General features: G+C 35.4%; 3 protein-coding genes across 4 annotated transcripts in view; 1 reads left to right on the top strand and 2 right to left on the bottom strand.

The window, feature by feature from the left end:
• LOC128161682 (perlucin-like) overlaps positions 1 to 21,803 on the bottom strand; it is a 120,493-nt gene that overhangs the window by 79,983 nt on the left and 18,707 nt on the right. The window lies entirely within an intron of this gene.
• On the bottom strand, positions 181 to 15,035 carry LOC128161669 (uncharacterized). 2 transcript variants are annotated; one of them, XM_052825024.1, is made up of 8 exons: positions 14,978 to 15,035; positions 13,217 to 13,792; positions 12,675 to 12,751; positions 3,747 to 3,863; positions 2,116 to 2,309; positions 1,710 to 1,798; positions 1,438 to 1,587; positions 181 to 736 (listed from the first exon to the last, which is right to left on the bottom strand). In XM_052825024.1, exons 1-8 carry the CDS (start codon positions 15,008 to 15,010, stop codon positions 533 to 535), a joined length of 1,440 nt encoding a protein of 479 aa, XP_052680984.1. In that variant the 5' UTR covers positions 15,011 to 15,035; the 3' UTR covers positions 181 to 532. The 2 variants fall into 2 exon arrangements, with proteins under 2 accessions (XP_052680984.1, XP_052680985.1); XM_052825025.1 differs by lacking the exon at positions 14,978 to 15,035 and adding an exon at positions 14,193 to 14,216.
• LOC128161674 (uncharacterized) lies at positions 15,240 to 21,696 on the top strand. The gene is made up of 9 exons (XM_052825035.1): positions 15,240 to 15,283; positions 15,389 to 15,470; positions 16,192 to 16,299; positions 18,267 to 18,660; positions 19,358 to 19,472; positions 19,800 to 19,956; positions 20,396 to 20,530; positions 21,269 to 21,328; positions 21,569 to 21,696. Exons 2-9 carry the CDS (start codon positions 15,419 to 15,421, stop codon positions 21,640 to 21,642), a joined length of 1,095 nt encoding a protein of 364 aa, XP_052680995.1. The 5' UTR covers positions 15,240 to 15,283; positions 15,389 to 15,418; the 3' UTR covers positions 21,643 to 21,696.

The raw sequence follows: 21,803 nt of genomic DNA, 5'->3' as shown, positions 1-21,803 counted from the left end.
TTTGGAAAATAAGTATGCCACAATATGGAGATGTCCAGTACCACCAATAATCAATGTCGACTATTGATCGACAAAACAGTCATACCAAGTAGCTCATATAGACCATGACACTACTGATTTGTTGATTAAAAAACACAGACATTCATTTCAAATAAAAGTGTGGTAGTGTTCTCCTAAAACTCATTTTTTTTATTTATCTGTTATAATACCTCTTTCCTTCCTTTGTAGATACTGCTTTACATGGATACACCACTTATAATCTGGCAGTGCATTGCCTTTTATATGATGATAATGATTTATGTATTCATGCACAAATTATCAACGCATTTACTTGTAAACATTGATATGAACATTTATGTCATAATAAAACATCACACAATTTTTGTTTTTAAAAATCATACATTGTTCATTAACCATTTACATCGGGATCACATGAAGCAATAAACGTGCCACAGTACTGGTATACATGTATAAGACGATACAAGGATTATAAAAAAAAACAACAATGTAGTTTATCAGGTAATGAACACATCTAATCTCTTTCTAACAGGGAGGATGGTATCACAGTCTCCTTGGTAACAACCCTTGTTTTACTGTCTGTTAAGTTTCTATTATCTATTTTTTTCTTCTTATGTGATTTGTTTTTCCTCCCTGGTTTGGTTTTCTCTTTTATTTCCTTTTCCCACTGTTTCCTGTACATGGTGTACAATCGCATGGTGGCTTGGGCATCTTGTACCTATTGAAGGAGAAAAGATTGTTATTCAAATTTTTGTACTGACTTACAATTAACACAGTAAAATCTTGTTAATGAGGTATTAAAGTTCTGAGTCACAACCTCATTATCACAATCACACCATGTGCCTAATGAGGTCCTATATAACTTCATGTCCACGCAAAACTTAAGGTTCATCATCTCCATAATCTCTAAAATCCTGCTTCTGTGATTATCATTCTAAAAATCTTTTTTAATATAAATCCATATTTCAGTTTATCATTTACAATTATACACTGTATAATGCCTTTTGAGTGTTGACAATGTTATGTGTTATATGTAATTGTTTATCTCAGTTATCTAACTTACCAAATGGGCCATTGGCCTTAAAGAGGTATGGTGCACCTTCATTTTGTATAAATATAAGTTTGAAACCCACTAGTGCTTTTACATTTTATACCTAACTTTACAATTATGAATTCTTAGCAAATGTTGTATGATTTAAACATCTTAAAAAGATGATTATGTATTAAGGTGGTATTGGGACATCTGTTGATATTTATGTGAATAAAAGAAGTAGATTATAATCAAAATATTTTCACCGTTTCCGATTTTTTTGTGATTTTACATTATCGTGATTTATTAAATAAAATTGGTTGAATCACAGGTACTCTCCTAAAATCAGGAATCTACAAACTTTCCAAATCTTCTACGCTGTTACTTACAGAGTTGTGCTCCCCCTCTTGTACACTGACCCCAAGGACCTGAGCGGACAGTTTCTTCAGGGAAGGAGTTCTCCCATTGGTCACCTGCCGGAATCTTTTATAGCGTGAAGTGTCCCGAATTTCTTTTTTAGGGTGTCCAATATACAAAACCTAAAAAATTAAAAATTATGTGTCAGTACTTGTTCTTGTCTATCAAACTGCTAAAGATATAAATTCTATGAGTAATAAATAATTCCTGAATTTTGGGGATGTAAATGTATATATTCATGAACCTGTAAATCATGTTGAATGGCATGCCCTACAAGTATCCTCCCCTGGAGAATTTCTCCCACTTCCTTCTGGACTACAGCAAACTCCTTACCTTGTGAAACAAAAGATAGGCTAAACTTATGCAATATCATCATCATTAGCATGAAAGGCATATAACAGTGGTACACTATTTTTCATATTTAAAATCAGATTAAAAATCATTTGCAAAATGTTGTTAATATTTATTACATTTTTTACGTTTTCAAAAAGAATCTTTTAAGTGTCTTGGAAAAAAGGATCAATAAAAAGATCTATTTAAATCAAAATTTAAATTTGAAGAAAAACAAATAATCTATACTTTATTTATCAAAAAAATATTCTATCAGTTTATTTCAAATTAAAAAAATCAATAACATCTCATTTTTGTACCATTCTCAAGGTCGTGTTTGCGTACTCCGCTGACCTTGGTGCGGTAGTCGACCACTTCCTCCATGGGCCGTACAAAGTGGTCATACACACAATGACCGTGCTGGTTAACGATGGACACCCGGGCCAACATGCTCTCCCTGCCCTCCCTCCCCACCCCCACCATCTCGCAGTCCATAGCGACGACCTTGGTCAACCTACAATATCAACATTAAGGTACATCAACAAACAGGCTGTCTCAACAATATCAATATTACATTTATCACATCGTGATAAGCTTTTTCGTAGCAATACCTCGTAAAACATTAATATGAATAGTTTAAACTAGTACATGCTTCATCTTCGCTAGCCAAGGGTTTTCGGTCAACTTTGCTCCCCATAAACCCTTGGCGGATTTCATTACGAAAACATTTGTGAGGAGCAAGTGGACTGAAAACCCTTGGCTAGCGAAGATGTACATGCTTAGGTTATAATATGAATAATTAAAAATATAAAAAAGAAAAGAGAAAAAAATCTGCAAGGTCACCATAAATTTTAAGGTACATATAGAACCCTCAGTTCACTCAGATAAAATATCAATGGTGAGGTACTGAGCTTTGAAGAGAATTTTAAAATGCACACAATTAATATTACTTGCAGAGGCAGCATTTGTAATTGTTAAAAATCACCCTCTTATTTCAAGGAAGAAGTAATTTTAAATTAGTCATTTGCCCCAATGAGAGTTAACAAACTTGTGAGTAGGTTGGTGTACCTTAAGCTGTAGAAGACAATAAGATACCAGAGATGTGATTGGCAGAGAAACAAGAGGCCCATGGGCCACATCACTCACCTGAGCAACAATATCTGGACAAAGTAGTAGATTCTATAATGTAGTAGAATCATTTAGATCTTGTAAATATGAAAATCCATTTCCCCTTGGATATTCTACTGTTTCCTGGCTGATTAGTTTCTGAAGAAGATTTTTAAAGACTGATTTACTTTATATATTCCTATGTAAAAATTTGAACCCCCCCCCCCCAATTGTGGCCCCTCCCTACCTCCAGGGTCATGATTTTCACAACTTTGAATCTACACATTCTGAGGATACTTCCACATAAGTTTCAGATTGACTGGCCAAATGGTTCTTGAGAAGAAGATTTTGAAAATTTCATGAAAATTTTCAATTATTTCTAATTACCTCCCCTTGTAAAAGGGTGTGGTGTTTAATTTTAACTACTTTGAATCCTCCTTGCCTAAGGTTGCTTTGTTGTTTGGTTGAAATTGGCCCAGTTGTTCTGGAGAAGATGTTGAAAATGTGAGAAGTTTACACACAGACATACTGACAGACAAACAGACGGACGGCAGACAAAATGTGATCAGAAAAGCTCACTTAAGCTTTCAGCTCAGGTGAGCTAAAAATTTGGAAACTAAATCAGATAAAACTTTTAAATTTGCAGAAAAATTCATTTTTCTGTGAAAAAAATAAGTCTCTGAGATGTCTTTGATTCATAAATTAAAATTCTACATCAGCATTACAAACTTCAGGTGCAGCATCCACATTTATTTATCAGGAAATTTACACAAAACTCTGTCAAAATAATTCCTTAAAAAATTGTGTCAATGCTTTGTTGCAAAGACTAAAAACTTCTCCTCACCCCCCGTAGGAATCGACCTTGACCAGGGGATTGTGGGTACTTGTACACTTCTCTGTATGTTTGATTTTTCTGTCCAGCAAAATTTCATCCACATCGTCAAACCAAATCTCTGGTTCCCTAAAAAATCAATCATTTTTTAATATCTACAAATTAACGGTATATCAGTGGACAAAATTTCCACATAATTGAAATAATTTATCTATTATAACAACAAAGACTTTTAATATCATATAAATCATAATTGTGATATTTAAATGATTGGTTTCCATCTATTAATCTGATTTTTGTGATGTCCTGATATTAATCTGACTACTGTAATGTCAACTTATCTGACTTTTGTGATCGCGGGCATGTTAAGGCTTCCCGATGCGATATGTAGAAAGTCACTTGTCTGTACTTCATACGATATGACGTCACGATCTGCATTCCTGTCGATAGTTCTCAGGGAATGTATCTTAACGTTAAAAGTGAATTATATCAAACCAGTATAATACCGCATGTTTCCTTTATATAGATGCTGCAGTTAATTCTAGACGTACAGAATTCATTCATATAAAAAACCAGTATCAAATAATCGGCAGTTTTAAAGCTTCGTTTTAAGTAAAAGACTATTTATAAACTAGTGGTTTGGAAACTCTCCCTGCTACGTGTAAACAACTGAATGAAGAAATTTTAATGCATGTAAAACCAGCTTGGCGCAGGTGAAAGATCAACACAATTTTAAAATATTTTACGTAAAATTGGTAGAGAATATAAGTACCAATGTGAATCGTGCTGCGGAAACCTACGGATTTACCCCAATTCTTTGTAAATCGCTTTTGATTAGTAAAAATGTGCATTATTTTGATGATTTTGTGGAATGTTTCAACAATATCTTCTATAAACGAAATATCTATTTCTTTCCCAAGCAAGAACTTCAAAGTTTATGACTTAACAAAGGATTTTTCTTAAAAATATGTATGATTTAATGTCATTAATCACCTGCGCCGATGCGTTTTAACTAGATCATTTGCAATATTAGGATTCGCCTGTCACGTGATTACGAAGTACATGTGACGTCACAAAAATGCATCAAATATAATGTTTAACATCGATGTCAATAAATGTAACATAGATTTAAAGAAATACTCCCGGTAAAATTATTTTTGCCATGATTCAAATAATATCGTTTTCCAGCCGTATTTTAGCATCGGGACGCCTTAACAATGCTGCGATGTCATTTTGTTAATCTGACTACTGTGATGTCATAAAATTACTCTGACTACTGTGCTGCCATGTTATTTGACTACTGTGATGTCATTATATTAATCTGACTACTGTGCTGCCATGTTATCTGACTACTGTGATGTCATTATATTAATCTGACTACTGTGCTGCCATGTTATCTGACTACTGTGATGTCATAATATTAATCTGAATACTGTGATGTCATGATATTATTCTGACTACTGTGAAGTCATGTTATCTGACTTTGTGATGTCATTATATTAATCTGACTACTGTGATGTCATGTTGTCACATTAAAATTCATCATTGTATATATTTAGTTTCGTATTTTAACTTAACCACATATCCCGTGGTGAGCCCCTTAGTATTTTAGTCTTACGTATTTGTAAATACCCATATTGAACCTCAGTTCACCGGGCCTTAAACCCGCCAGTCCGTGCAGTATCAGTTTGGACGCGGCAGTCCAGAGGGAAGGACGCACTTAAACTTCTCTCGTGCATACCATCCAGTCACTATGCATTTTGTTAATTGAAATAGCTGTGTGCTAACTCTGAAGTGAACCTGGTACTGGCTTTTTCTGAGGTGAGGTTTATTAATTGTCAATTTTATCGTCATTTCGTTCATTACTGTTCTAAAACACCCAGTCATGGTATTTCAATCGTTTTTATGCTTATTTGTTACGTTTGAATTTAAATGTCTATGTTTAGATACACGTGTTTGAATCTATTATAAGTATGGCGGACTATTATGGTCATACTCCTTTTGTAGTCATGAGTAGTATTATGCAACACTGCATTTAAGTAATTCAGTTAGTATTTTGTGAGTGTAAAAGCTAACATGCTTTATAGTAAGTCTTCTTTAAGACTGTATATCAGTATTTTGTGTGTAATAAGCATCTATGCTAAGTGTGTCATTCATGACCGTATAGACTGTAAGTAAAGTACGGTGCGTATTGGTGTAAAAGCCACAGTTGCTTTTGTCATGTACTTAATGTGTTTGTGTACTATGTTGGCGCAGGTCCTTTGTTCCATCTTTTGTGTAAACCACTTTCATCGATGGTGGCCGAGTATTGGTGACGTCTTGTGTAGACCTATAGTTTCATGTCAAACATGGATGATTTGAATGAGTTAAAAGCATTTGGTGAGGGTTTAGGTCTTAAGGACACTGCTCTGGCAGATTTTATTAAAGAACAGCAAGCTATTAGAAGAGATGAGAGACAAGCTCAAAGAGAGTTGGAAAAGATTAAGATGCATGCTCAAGCGGACGCTGAGAGAGAGAAATATAATTTTGAGCTAGAGAGAGAGAAAGTGAAGATTGACATTGAGAAAATGAAGTTAGAGCAACACTCTTATATTGCAAGTGAGTCAAAATCTTACGATAGTCATGTGTCCGCTAAGATTCCAAAACTCCCTTTCTTTGACGATTCTCACGATGAGATGGATAGTTATCTTTTAAGATTTGAAAGGTACGCTGAAGCTCAGCGTTGGGATAGATCGAATTGGGCTATAAATCTTAGTGCTTTATTAAAGGGGAAAGCTTTAGATGTTTATGCGTTGATGCCCAAAACTGATGCCTTTGACTACAATACCCTAAAGACAGCATTACTCAGACGCTTTGAATTGACAGATGACGGTTTTAAAAAGAAATTTCGATCATGTAGGCCAGATCCTAGTGAAACATTTTCCCAGTTCGCTGTTCGGTTGAGTAGTTATTTTGATAGGTGGATTGAAATGGCAAAGGTTTCCCAATCATTTGAAGACTTGTATGATCTAATGTTACGCGATCAATTTTTACATGTGTGTAGTCAAGATTTGAAACTGTTTTTAAAGGAAAGATTACCTGAGAATTTGACAAGAATGGCAAACTTGGCTGATCAGTATAAAGATGCTCGTGACCTGAATGCACTCCAAGCTACGGGTAAGGGTAAGATGCCTTTAGAAAAAAAAAGTTGATCAGGTGAAGAAAACAGATGTAGGTGAGAACAAGCATGTACCTAATGATAAGAAAAGATTCATTCCAAAGACAGAGCGTAAGTGTTACAAATGTCATAGGTACGGACACATTGCACCAGAATGTAAGTCTAGAACATCGTTCAAAAACGTTTCTAATGCAGTGCAAGACTATGGATCTTCAGAGCAAAAGGTTTGTTTTGTTAGCACAATGCCTACTGATTCTATTGTAGATTCCAGAGTATCTTCTTCTCCAATGACAATGTCATCATCTTGTCAGAAGAACTCGTCTTTTAACATGCCTTTATCTGCAGGGTATGTTAACAATGTCCCTGTGACGGTACTAAGAGATACGGGGTGTAGTGGTATTGTTGTTAAAATGAGCAAGATACAGGAGGAAAACCTTATAGTTGGTAAGAAACAGACTTGTATTTTAGCAGATGGATCTAAGGTATCTGTCCCGATTGCCGATGTGTCCATCGATACGCCATTTCTGAAAGGTCAGTATGAGGTATGGTGTATGGAGAATCCTGTGTACGACTTGATAGTTGGTAACGTTCCAGATGCCAAACCAGCAGATCAACCAGATCCAGATTGGCAGGTAAATGCTGTTGAGACTAGGCAACAGAAACGTGACAAGAGTAAACCATATCCTCAACTTAGGGTTCCAGACATGATTACTGAAGATATCAATCCGATGACAATTAGAGATGCGCAGGAGGATGATCATTCTTTGAAAAAGGTACGTGAAAATGTAGAGAACAATCTCTCTCAGGTTAAGAAAAATGGTAAAGTGAGTTGGTTTAAGAAAAACGACCTTATGTTTAGACAGTATAGTACTCATGTGGGAGATAGGGAAAAGAGTTATTCTCAGTTAGTTGTTCCCGATAAATTCCGAAACCAGGTGATGAAACTTGCACATGATTCACTACTAGCAGGTCATTTAGGAACACAGCGTACTTTAGCGAGAGTAACGTCAGAATTCTGGTGGCCAGGAATCCAGAGTGATGTGCGAAGATTTTGCCAGTCTTGTGACATTTGTCAGCGCACAGTTCACAAAGGTAAGATTAAGAAAGTACCTCTTGAACGAATGCCACTCATAGACGAACCGTTCCAGAGAGTTGCTGTTGACCTGGTGGGCCCTCTTTCTCCAATCACAGACAAAGGTAATCGCTACATTCTCACTTTAGTGGATTATGCTACTCGCTATCCTGAAGCCATAGCACTTCCCAGCATCGAAACAGAGAGAATTGCAGAGGCTCTATTTGAAATGTTCTCGAGAATTGGTATACCTCGTGAAATGTTGACAGATATGGGAGCTCAGTTTACTTCCGCATTAATGTCAGAGGTAAGTCGCCTTATTTCTCTTAGTCAGCGGACAACAACCCCGTATCATCCTAGCTGTAATGGGTTGGTGGAACGATTCAACGGGACCTTAAAGCAGATGTTGAAGCGACTCTGTTCCGAGAAACCAAAAGATTGGGACAAGTACCTAAGTGCTGTGCTGTTTGCCTACCGAGAAGTGCCACAGGAGAGTCTTGGATTCTCACCCTTTGAGTTGGTATATGGTAGATCAGTTCGTGGACCTATTTCCATATTGAAGGAGTTGTGGACAAACGACATACCAGATCCCAACGTCAAGACAACCTACCAATATGTCTTAGATCTCAAGGACAGACTCCAGTCTATGGCTGAACTTGCGAAAGAGAGTCTAGAAAAGTCGTCTACCAGATACAAGAAACACTTTGACAGGAAAACTAGAACTAGAAGTCTAAAGGTAGGAGATAAAGCTCTTGTTCTTTTACCGACTGACAATAACAAATTATTGCTTCAGTGGAAAGGACCTTTTGTAGTCACAAAGAAAGTCAACAGAGTTGATTATCAGTTAGATATGCAAGGTAAGACAAAAACCTTTCATATAAATCTTTTAAAAAAGTACATTGAGAGACCAAATTTCAGATGTTGCTTCAGTAACGGAAGATGCAGGTGTTCTTGGTTTAGTGAACGCAGCAGTAGTTGATTGCGTGGATGATAAGGACCAAGATGGTCAGTTAGATGAGTACCCTCAATCACAGGTTAGTGTAAGCAAAGTAAACATTAACCCATCATTGTCATTAAAGAGCAAGGACAGATTGATGAAGTTGCTTTTTAAGTTTGATGATGTTTTTCAAGACCGTCCTGGTATCACAAGTGTACTTGAACATGAAATTAGAACGACAAGTGCCAAACCGATTCATGTCAAAAATCGTCAGATACCATATTCAATGGAGGAAACAGTAAACAAAGAGGTGAGTGACATGTTGAAGATGAACATTATTGAATCTTCTGACTCCCCGTATTGTTCACCAGTAGTTATCGTGCCCAAGAAAGATGGAACAAACAGGTTCTGTATAGATTTTCGCCTGTTAAATAATCAGACCATATTTGATTCAGAGCCAATGCCAGATGCTGATGAAATGTTTTCCAAACTTGCAGGACATAAATTCTTTTCAAAAATTGATCTATCAAAAGGGTACTGGCAGGTTAAGTTAACAGATGATTCAAAACCAAAAACAGCCTTTAGAACAGGTAAGGGTTTGTTTCAGTTCAGGGTCATGCCCTTTGGGTTAGTTACGGCTCCGGCCACATTTTCAAGATTAATGCGCAAAGTCTTGCATGGAATGGAGAATGTAGACAATTTCATAGATGACATTTTGGTGTACACAACGTCTCTAGATCATCATTTTGTTGTACTAGATGAGCTTTTTCAGCGATTGCGGAGAGCAGGTCTGACAGCAAAACCAGGTAAATGTTCACTGGCCTATTCAAATATTGACTGTCTCGGACATGTAGTGGGTAATGAGGAGTTGAAGCCAGACTTTGACAAGGTTGAAGCTATATGTAATGCCCCTATCCCTGTTATGAAAAAACAGTTGAGGTCATTCCTTGGTTTAGTTGGGTTTTACCGGAAATTTGTGCCAAATTTTGCTCAAATCGCGTCACCATTGACTGACTTGACCAAAAAAGGTTTACCCACTAAGTTGAAATGGGAAGATGCTCACAATTTAGCATTTCATACGTTAAAAGCTTCACTTACTAAGTGTCCCATATTGAAACTTCCTGATATCAAGGAGACTTTCATTTTACAGACGGACGCTTCAGACAGAGGTCTAGGTGCAGTTCTTTTACAAGAAGAACTGGGTCAGAAACTCCCAATTGCTTATGCTAGTAGAAAGCTAAGAGAGAGTGAGTGCAAGTATGCAACTGTTGAGAAAGAGTGCTTGGCAGTTGTATGGGCAATTCAGAAATTCCAGAAGTATTTGTATGGACATGAGTTCATTTTAGAGACAGATCATAGCCCACTTGTGTACTTAAATAAGGCTAAGGTCACTAACCCTAGACTTATGCGCTGGGCGCTTAGTTTGCAACCTTACAGGTTTACTATACATGCAATCAAAGGTAAAGACAATGTGGGTGCAGACTACCTTAGTCGTTTGATGTAAATATGTTTACTTTCATAATTTTAAATTTTAATGGGTTTTTCAGTACTTCGTACTTCTCTAAAAAGGGAGGTAAATGTCACATTAAAATTCATCATTGTATATATTTAGTTTCGTATTTTAACTTAACCACATATCCCGTGGTGAGCCCCTTAGTATTTTAGTCTTACGTATTTGTAAATACCCATATTGAACCTCAGTTCACCGGGCCTTAAACCCGCCAGTCCGTGCAGTATCAGTTTGGACGCGGCAGTCCAGAGGGAAGGACGCACTTAAACTTCTCTCGTGCATACCATCCAGTCACTATGCATTTTGTTAATTGAAATAGCTGTGTGCTAACTCTGAAGTGAACCTGGTACTGGCTTTTTCTGAGGTGAGGTTTATTAATTGTCAATTTTATCGTCATTTCGTTCATTACTGTTCTAAAACACCCAGTCATGGTATTTCAATCGTTTTTATGCTTATTTGTTACGTTTGAATTTAAATGTCTATGTTTAGATACACGTGTTTGAATCTATTATAAGTATGGCGGACTATTATGGTCATACTCCTTTTGTAGTCATGAGTAGTATTATGCAACACTGCATTTAAGTAATTCAGTTAGTATTTTGTGAGTGTAAAAGCTAACATGCTTTATAGTAAGTCTTCTTTAAGACTGTATATCAGTATTTTGTGTGTAATAAGCGTCTATGCTAAGTGTGTCATTCATGACCGTATAGCCTGTAAGTAAAGTACGGTGCGTATTGGTGTAAAAGCCACAGTTGCTTTTGTCATGTACTTAATGTGTTTGTGTACTATGTTGGCGCAGGTCCCTTGTTCCATCTTTTGTGTAAACCACTTTCATCGATGGTGGCCGAGTATTGGTGACGTCTTGTGTAGACCAAGTGGCCAGTAGAGAACATTGTCCCTTGGAGGACCTCACCAGTCCAGTCTTGTCAAGACCAAGTGGCAATAGACAACAGTGGAGGACCTTACCAGTTCCCATACTAGGACATACTAGGACATACTAGGACAATTACTTTCAATGTGTATCAATTCAAACTATATTAAATATGTAAAAACAATGTAAAATATTGTCTTAGTCTTTGTCTTACAGTAAATATAAATTGTAATTAATTCCGCTCGAAAATCTGTGACACATGTTATTTGACTTTGATGATGTCATGATATTAATCTGACTACTGTGATGTCATGTTATCTGACTTTGTGATGTCATTATATAAATCTGACTACTGTGATGTCATGTTATTTGACTTTTGTGATGTCATGATATTAATCTGACTACTGTGCTGCCATGTTATCTGACTTTGTGATGTCATTATATTAATCTGACTACTGTGATGTCATGTTATCTGACTACTGTAATGTCATTATATTAATCTGACTACTGTGATGTCATGATATTAATCTGACTACTGTGATGTCATTATATTAATCTGACTACTGTGATGTCATGATATTATTCTGACTACTGTGATGTCATTATATTTATCTGATATTTGTGATGTCATTATATTAATCTGACTACTGTGATGTCATGTTATCTGACTATGTGATGTCATTTTATTAATCTGACTACTGTGATGTCATGTTATCTGACTTTGTGATGTCATTATATTAATCTGACTACTGTGATGTCATGTTATCTGACTACTGTAATGTCATGATATTAATCTGACTACTGTAATGTCATGATATTAATCTGACTACTGTGATGTCATTATATTAATCTGACTACTGTGATGTCATTATATTAATCTGACTACTGTGATGTCATGTTATCTGACTACTGTAATGTAATTTTATTAATCTGACTACTGTGATGTCATTATATTAATCTGACTTTGTGATGTCATTATATTAATCTGACTACTGTGATGTCATGTTATCTGACTACTGTAATGTCATTATATTAATCTGACTACTGTGATGTCATTATATTAATTTGACTACTGAGATGTCATGTTATCTGACCACTATGATGTCATGCTTTAATGATATCAATTTGACAACTGTAGATTCCTTTTTTTACATGAATACTTAATTCCAAAATTCAATCTTTTTCCATGAAATTACGAGAACATAAAATTGCGAATGCTGAATTTTAACCGTAATTTCATGTAGTTTACATATGTCCAAAAAATAAAGGCGATATTTTAAAAATTGGGAGATGTGCTTCTTGCGATTTTACACGAAAAGTTATTCCTCTTGTTTAATCAGGAATCTACAGTATTTGACTAATTTTATGTCATTTTCAGCATCATCTCACTGACTTGTCTTCCTGACTCTCCTCTTTGGTTGCCGTCACTTTCTGGTTAACATTCTTCCGTTTTGTTTGTATTCCCAAATCCTGTATTAAGAAATCACAGTTGTTATCGAGACCAGACACAAGATTCTAAGTAAGAAACAAAGTAACCCAATTAATATTTATCAAAATGTAACATCCAAACAGTTGTAACAGAAACTTGACATAAATTCTCTGTTTCAACCAAACTGATGCATCACCTGATCTTTAATGAAAGTGTAACCTGTGTCACCTGTAGTTTAACTGACCAATGCAGGTTTTGACAATAGGTTTACATCTAGATATTGTAACTTGCTTATTAATAAGCACAATGCAGCAAAAACACTCATTCAAAATGCTTAACAATAAATTTATACTTAGAATAACGCACATTGTCTGTTTAAAACCCCAGAACGCTATTTATAAATCTTTGAATTAAAGGAAAAAAATATTTTTTTACCCTTCAAACAATAAAGAAGTTATCAAATCATTTAAATTAAGTATCTATTAAAATCCCACAGTTGACTTTACCTGCTGAAGTTGTTTCCAGTTTGATGAGACATCCATAGGCTTCACATTCCCCATGGTAGGTTTATTTCCCTTTGTCTTGACAGCAAGTGGCATATTCTTGGCTTTCTTTTTGTCTTCTTTCTCATCAATCTTGTCAGTCTTTTTCTTGAATCTCTGCCATTTATTCAGTTTCTTGCCAGTCTTCTTGGAATCTGTGCCTCCGCCTGCCTTATTGTCGGCTGTCACTGCCTTATTGTCGGCTGTCACACTTGTACTAGATGCTGCTGTGCTCTTTTGAACAGTCACTGTCTGACCTGATAATGCATCCTTGAATTTCTTTTCCTCTCTTGGTGCACTTGTAATGCGTAGCTCGGTTTTACATGTATCTTCACCCAACGTTTTATCTTTGCACAGTTTTTCCCTCCTCGGCACTTGGTTGTTTTTGCTTCCTTTCCTTTTCTTCTGTTGTTTGACCTTGTTTTCCAGTTCTGGTGGGTCAACAGGTTTACGATTTCGTTGTAAATCTGGGTCAGGTTTTGCTTTTTTACAATAAACAAGGCTACCACTGCTCCCCTGCTGTCTCTTTCTCTTTGTATTCTGAAAAAAAAACTTTTGAATTGAGTTGATCACATGTCACTATCGAAATAAAACCAGTGCATTTGTACAGGTATGTACATGTATATTCTCTACCAGCCTAAGTACCGTTCTTGCCACTTAGTAATTATATGTGTTATCATAGTTACATTGTAATTAATACACTGGCGAGATATGATATGAAAATGGCAAACAGTTAACATGGTTAAGAATTATTAAAATAACCATGTTTTTATGTTTACAATAATGTAATATTCATCAAGCCATAAGCATGCGCGGTAATCATTGTCAGTGACATCATTAAAAAGTTCATGCAGAATTGAATGTTTTTGCAATTAAATAGGTTCTAACACGGAAGCATGTAAATATTCAATATACAGCTGATGTACACATGCCAAAATACCTTCCCCATTCCCTGATATACAGTCCCTGAAACGTTCTACTTTTTCATTTTTTCTGTAGTAACCGTGCGCTTATAGTGCGTTTACTTGCGCTCTCCGTTCTGCTCCATTCGCGCTCAACGTTCACAAAGCACTCACTGTCCGTTGACCTTGTGTTCATCTTTTGTTCAGCGTTCACTTATCGTTCAGTCAGATAATATCATATTTAGGCTAATAACAATACATAAATGTAGATTTTTATTTTTTTATGATTACTGACGAAACAAAATGCAAGAATAACTCCTGGGGCTCTCCGAATAAATCGTTCATCTTGCGTTCACATATTCAGCATTTAGAAATAGCCACCGAGCATGTACTCTTCACTTTGCGCTTGCATTTATGCTCCGTTTTCACTCTGCATTGGCTCACCATTCACAAGTGCTCACTATATTCAGCCCAGAGTGCGCTGACCGTTCACACAGCGTGCGTTCACTTTTCACTCACTGTTCAAGCGGGAAAGAGAACGTTTCAGGGACTGTAGTAATTAGGAAAAACTGACTCCTATTTATAGATAAAAAATTGGTTGAATTAATGCGTTTGACCACCAAAAAGGGACCTTAGTCCATCATACTTAGGATAAGAAGGATTTAGAGTCATCCTGCCCAGATTAAAGAAATAATCACATGAAGCCTTATGTTTGATAATTAGCAAATGTTTGATTATCTAACAAAATTGTAGTGCACAAAGTAAACACAAATCTGGTAATAACTAAATATTTGGGTTTTTCTGCCACCTTTTTGGACCCTACCATTTTGTGGATGTGAAACACGTTTTCAGGCATAACCGGATGATAATAAAGTCTAGCTAAATCAAGAACCAAAAAAAGGTCAATTAATGAAATATGTTCATAAATATGCTAAATTATTATATTCCAATTTCAATGTTACTATTTTGAAGAAAAAAACATCAACATAATAACAAAAATTATTCAAGTTTTACTTTTCCAAAAATTTTAAAGGAACTTCTCTAATACCGGAAATAAAACTACCACTTCGTTTTTTTTATTTACCTTCTTTAAAGTACATCCTATTTGAGAAGGAGAAGAACAGCACGTGTAATTATTTTTCATAAAGTTTGTAGCATTTATGTGTGTTCTGATTCTTTTTAGAATTATATCTAACCTTTACTCATACCTTTTTCTCTTCATTTATGTAACCAGGGACAACAAACTCCAAACAAACACCTGCGGATGCAAAATCTCCTCACATCTCGACCTCGGGTTACAATCGCAGAAAATTCAGGTTAGAACTTTTAGTTAATCATATGATAAGTAAATCTTGCATCAAGATAATACAGTTTCGCTGTTTGAAGAATTCATTCTTGACTTTGTTTAACTGTTCTGTTTTGCAGTATGTTGAATTGTTAAATATATTTTTATGCATTGCACTCGTATATTTAATTTATCAATAGGCCTAGACTCATGAATGTATACTGTTGTGATGTGCTTTGCCTGCAGTAAGTACTGGTAGGTTATTTATTTATGTAAGTATGATGACAACATGATGATAGGTGGGTGGTAACTTGAGTCAGCGCCCACCTGAGTCAAAGATTGTCAAAGAATAATGAAATGAGGGGATGTCCATTGTCAGGGGTACAAGTAAGATCTCTTGTCTGACTGTAATCACAACAGAACTAAACAGCAAAAAATAAATTTTGTTTATTTTTTTGAGAGAACAATTGCAATTTTATTGGTCCAAGAAATCTTTAAGACTGGTCTGATAATAACAAATGTATACAGGATCATTTTCGCCCCGTGTTATTTTTGCCCTTCTGCGGTTGCAACCAGTTTTGCTCCGTCTTTAATTTGTCTAGACAAAGCTGTGTTTAAAGAGAGATAACTTGGACATTAGAATTTGCCCACTGAAAATGAGGGTGAAAGGGCAGAAAATAAAACAGTGATGAATATATTCCTGCATACATTTTATTAAAATCTGAAATTTGAAGTATCTTTTTGCTTTGAAGAGAGTGAAGATGGCCTGACCAGTGATATTTTGAGGATCGCTGGAAAAATTTCTAGGAAGATTGAAAGAAAAGAGAAAAAGCGCAAAAAGTCTGAGTCTAACAATGCAGGTAAACGATACAATTTGTTTCTTTGTAGTGAAAAATTAAAGAAATAAATTCTACTTATTAAAGGGAAATCATTGGTTAACAGCAGTCATGTGGAGACCATATATAACCCATACACTATCAGTACAAAATATACCTCCCATTTAGCATTATTATGCCTCCTGTCAGTTTGTCGCTATATATTCAATACTCATCTACTTTAGCATAGTATACAAAGGGTTTATATAGCCTAAGCATACTATGCCGAAATAGAGCATGGCAAATGTTTTCCTTAAAAACTTTACAAGCGCCGACAGCGGGTTTCGAACTCTTGACCCTATAATCATTACGTCTTGAAGCCCAACACGTTACTGTTACGCTACATAAGCAGATGATGTATTTGACGGTATTTATATACCGGTATATAAAATGTAGAAACATAAGATTGACATCAAGACTGAAGTAATTAAAATTATTAATCTTTCCTACTATTGGCTTTGATTTGTGACAACGTTTTAACAATGCTTAAAGTTTTGCTAAAATTTTCAACAAATTGATTAAATATTTTTCAAAAGAAATTCTACTTGAGAATCACAAAAATGCTTTTTTAAATGACGCCTGATAAAGAATGTACAAGAAAAATTTTCGATGAGATTTGCTAAACATATTGAGTTTTTTCGGTAAGGTGAAACTTCATGCACTCGTTTCTTGAAAAGAACATAAACCTAAAGTTTGTGCACCATGTATCAAACCCTGACTACTATTTAGGCAGAGTACATGCACAACACAACACTATAATTATATAACTATGATATCATCTTAGAGTATCATGACACCTGGTTTTGTACCCAAATTGAAACTTGTAATTTTGTTACTTAATATGCTTGATTTGCATTGTTTTATTTACATTTTGTCATTAACACAAAGGCACTTGGTAAGATAAAATCACCACAGGGTTTGTAGTTGACCTAATAAGGTTTATATTTAGTAATTACATTCTATATGGGGACTTAAGCTCAGCTCTTGAGCCATTTTAGGTCAACTAGAAACCATGTAACTAGTGATATCATCATCATCATGTTTATAATAGAGATTAGAAAAAGAACCATAATAAAATTTAATACAAGTCTTGAGTAGATCTTTAGGAGCCTTATATATATGGGTAAAAAATACACAGGTAATGTGTAAGGTTTCATTACTATAAACACTGACTCTTGCACAGCCGTCAAACTTTTTGATTTTGGTCCCATAAACAAAATCCATTTCAAAATACTGTGGTTTCATCAATATTCATTGAATACCAATTTTCGTGGATTTCCTTATCAAGTTGATTCATGAAATTAAGTGTTCATTGAAGTGCAATTTCTATTCACATTTTGTATTGAAAGGGTAATTGGCCACGAATTTACATATCCTTGAAACTGTGATTTTTACTTTATCCAAGAAAATTGATACCCTTGAATATTAATGAAACCACAGTAACTGTTATTGTTTTCAAATAAAATTTGAGTTGAATTTTAAATTTTTAGAGGTTTATTAATAGAAAATTATGCTATGATATTAAGATATCCTTTTGTTAATCTAAGGATCTTAATTTTTCCCAATTTGACAAAAAAATGTCAATACTTTTCCAAATTGGGACGGACTTGGTCTCTGTGCCAAATGTGCTGAGGCAGCCCTGTTTTGATTCATCCTTATAGTCTTTTCAATGTCAGAGTTCTGCACACATTTATTATAGACTGCTCTATGTGGATTACACCCTGAAATCATAATGTATGATGTAATGATGTAATGAACGAAAATTTTCCCAATTTCATAAATACCGTACATGTATGTTGATAAAAAATTTTCCCAATTCCCCAAATATGGCTCCCAAAATAGGCTGATAAATCCCTGATAATTTGAAACACTATATTTTTTCATGTTAAGTCCTGTGATGTATTAACCAATATATCCTAAAAAACATTAATGTTTTTGATTTCTAATGATAGATGAGGACAATGCAAACAGCAGACTCCTAGATAGTCGGCGTGTTCTGGAAATGCCTACTGATAAAAAAAGAAAGTCCAAGCAAGGAGCTATGTCCCCCTCGGAGAAGGAGCAGGCAGCTGAAAGGGATGCGCAATCTCCTGTGAAAAAGGAGAAGCACAAACTGAACAAGTCACTGGTCAGAGACTTGGTTACAGAGAATGGAGTGAAATCTGACACTGTGTGCTCTCCGCGAAAAAGGAAACTAACAAACACTGCTACAAGTGAGGCCTCTAGTAAGAAAAAGAAACATTGTGAAGATTCAGGTTCTGTTTTAGGGAATTCTGGATTTCATAGTCAAGGTCACACAGAATCGTCAACCTCAACGAAGAAAAAACTTCCACAGCACAAGTTCAGGTTCGTACTTGGTCATGATCTGTATATATGCAGGGTTTTTTTTCACGTGTCACAAAATTTGCAAAAATGTGTAGCATTTCATAATTTGTGTCAGTCATTTTTTTGCAATTTTAAAAGTTTCTTGAAAAAAATAATACAGGACATAATTTCTCAGTTTTCAATATTTTGCGATTTGAAAGAGTTCACTAAAAACCAAAAATTAGATCATTGGAAAATTTACAGGATATATAGGGTACGTTATTCAGGCAATATTACAAGAAATCACCAAAATAAAATCTGTGCAGGGCCAGGACTGAAAATTATTATATCAACCTTACATCTCAACCATCTCCAAAAAGCTGATTGTACCAATTGTCTTGAATTAAATTACTGTGGTATCATTAGATTTGTTGTGTTGAAGTGTTGATGTAATTTTCAGGAAAATCATAGGTTCTCAATAGCCATGAGTTAGCATCCGTAGTGAATTCTGAAACACAGCAATAAATCATCAATTAAGGAAGCAAGTCCATGAAAATGTCAAACTGGCAATCTGTGAAAATCTGCGCAGATAAATTTTGATGATTCCACAGTTATGTCAAATAAGAAGAATATTTCATCAATATTTAGTACTGGTAACTGCAATTAATTGAATTTCCAAGAATGGAAATTTGTTCTGTGACCTGTTTAAAACAAGAGTTGTGTTTTTCTCTATCCACAGATTTCAGAGGGAAAACTTTCACCCGGTGGATGGCCCGTCGGCGTCCGATGGCACGGTTCTGTTACAGAATCCTCTAACAAAGGCGGAGCTCTGGCTGATCAAAGCTCCCAGTGATGTAAGTGTCTGTAGAATTGAAATGGAGGATTGCATAGGGTCCAGACAAAAATCACCAAAATTAAGTATTCTTTTTAATTAGTCATAGAGCACTTTTTTTATTCCCTGCAACATTGAATGTAGTACCATTACTCATGCATAGACACTTGAAGTCTGATTGTTGATAGACAGTCACACACGTATTAGATATTGTGAGATATTAGATATATATGATGCATAGTTAAAAACAAGATAGTTATTATCCAGCATGGCTTTTAATGTAGTTCTAGGAAAAAGAATGACTTTAAATTTACATAACATGGGAATTATATTCTTTTGTCTTGTATAGTTAGACATATCCATGTTGGACAAAAGTAAAGTTTCTTTGTCGGACAAAGTGATCGAGCTAGATCTAGCCAGTCAGAAGTGTGAAGTGGTTGTGTCACGGCAGCAAACAGAGTTATGTCCCCTGGTGATTGGCCCGACTTCAGGAAAGTTACAACAAGGTAACTATGGATAGAGAGATTGGTAATGAAGACTGATGAATGAACTTGATGAATAAGGAGAGTGAGCTTGGTAAATAAGGATAGGGAGATTGGTCAATATGGATAGGGAGATTGGTCAATAAGGAGAGAGAGCTTGGTGAATAAAGATAGAAAACTTGGTCAATAAGGAGAGAGAGCTTGGGGAATAAGGATAGAGAACTTGGGGAATAAGGAAAGAGAGTTTAGTACATATAACTAAGGATATGAATTTGGTAACTAATGATAAAGAGCTTGGTAACTAAGGATAAAGAGCTTGGTAATTAAGGATAAAGAGCTTGGTAACTAGGTAACATTCATTACATTTATAGATGAATAAAGATGAACTACTTTCCTAACTTACCACATTATTACCCGGTACATGACTGTACATGTAATACATTTCTGTTTTTGTTACAAATAGGGGTGGACTTTACTGGTCAGCTACAGATTATAAACAAGATGGACGTTCCCTCGGCTCCCCCCATACCTGTCCCCCCCAAGAAGGAACATCCCATCCCAGACACCCTCAGGCAGAGATTTATTCCCTTCGGAGCAGGTAATTTAAACACCATCACCAGCCCCGTAAAGTGAAGTGGTGCAGTTGATTTACATCTAAAATTGGCGACTCTCGATATCGATATGAATTTAACATACTTGATTTCCAAGGTCAGTAGTGTGTTCCGGAGAAAGTCTGAGGCAAGTAAAGAGACGGTATCTGTAGTAAATTGCTTGAATAATTTAATGGTACTAATTGTTTTCACAGAATTTGCATATAAATGAGGTTAATCAGTCCAGAACTAGCGCATGTTAATTTTGTGGGCAATAAATACACAATCGGTGGCACTGTAGCTCCCAGGTCGTCCATTTAAATTTTTTCAGACTGGGAGCTGCAGACTAGCAGCTAGTATTGGACAAAGTTGAACTACTGATGGGTCCCCCTCCCCCCGTCAGTCTTCTACTGTTATCTTAATTAATGAAGGATATACTCTTGTGGTCTGGTAATCAAATCTAATTGAAATAAGACTTGTACATCTACTTCTTTAATATACACTGTACAATGTTATTGTATAACGTATGGTAGGGGGCAGATATACAAATATACAAGTCTTCCAATATTTTAATTATAATGTCACCTACCAAGTCTTTAATGTATGCTACACAAGGTTATTGCATAATGTATGTTATTATATATAGGGTATGGTAGGAGGCAGATAGTTTTATAGAAGTCTTCTTTTAATTACATTTCTTTTTATCTGACTGTCATGGTTTATTGGGGTTTTTTTTCTGTTTAAAGATGTTCCAGACACTGCTGTATCCCCACAGAGGAAGAAACAGAGAAAGAAACACAAGCGAGGTTGGTATTTAATTAGGATTAAGGTACAATGTACATCCTATTGACAATTCAAAAGCAATTACAAGGCCATTTTGTTGCCAAAATTTCACAATGGAGTTCATTGTAAATATGCAATTTTTTATTGCCACTATGTCAGACGTGAAAAGATCCTGTATTGTGGTGTAGCATGATGCCACTATAGTTGATTGATTTATACTTGTTTCTAAGTAAAAATGATGTGACTAATTCTTCTTCAAACAGAAAAAATGGAGCTGATAGAGGAGTCAGAAAGCATGCCCAAAAAGTCCAAGAAGAAGAAGAAAATGAAAGGATGAACATTGTTATTTCTGTATTATTATTACATTTTAAATAAAAGATATTACATCAATCCCTGTGTCTTTATTTTCCATGCCCATGTGCATGTGCATGGCATATGATAAATCTCAGTCACTTAACACGAAGCATTGATTGTTCTTGTGTTCAAAAAAATCAACGA

Source organism: Crassostrea angulata, chromosome 8, assembly GCF_025612915.1.
Source record: "Crassostrea angulata isolate pt1a10 chromosome 8, ASM2561291v2, whole genome shotgun sequence".
Lineage (NCBI taxonomy): Eukaryota > Metazoa > Mollusca > Bivalvia > Ostreida > Ostreidae > Magallana > Magallana angulata.
The sequence above is the reverse complement of the archived record's forward strand: the minus strand, read 5'-3'. Positions and strand labels throughout refer to the sequence as shown.

Coding starts and splice junctions, on each gene's coding strand:
- LOC128161669 (XM_052825024.1), bottom strand. CDS start 15,010: ATGCCTGAAAACGTGTTTCACATCCACAAAATG. Junction 13,793..14,977: donor TGTTTCACATCCACAAAATG/GTAGGGTCCAAA, acceptor TTTTTTTTTCAG/AATACAAAGAGAAAGAGACA. Junction 3,864..12,674: donor GAGGAGAGTCAGGAAGACAA/GTCAGTGAGATG, acceptor TTGATTTTTTAG/GGAACCAGAGATTTGGTTTG.
- LOC128161674 (XM_052825035.1), top strand. CDS start 15,419: ATGCAAAATCTCCTCACATCTCGACCTCGGGTTACAATCGCAGAAAAT. Junction 20,531..21,268: donor ATTTATTCCCTTCGGAGCAG/GTAATTTAAACA, acceptor TTCTGTTTAAAG/ATGTTCCAGACACTGCTGTA. Junction 21,329..21,568: donor GAGAAAGAAACACAAGCGAG/GTTGGTATTTAA, acceptor TTCTTCAAACAG/AAAAAATGGAGCTGATAGAG.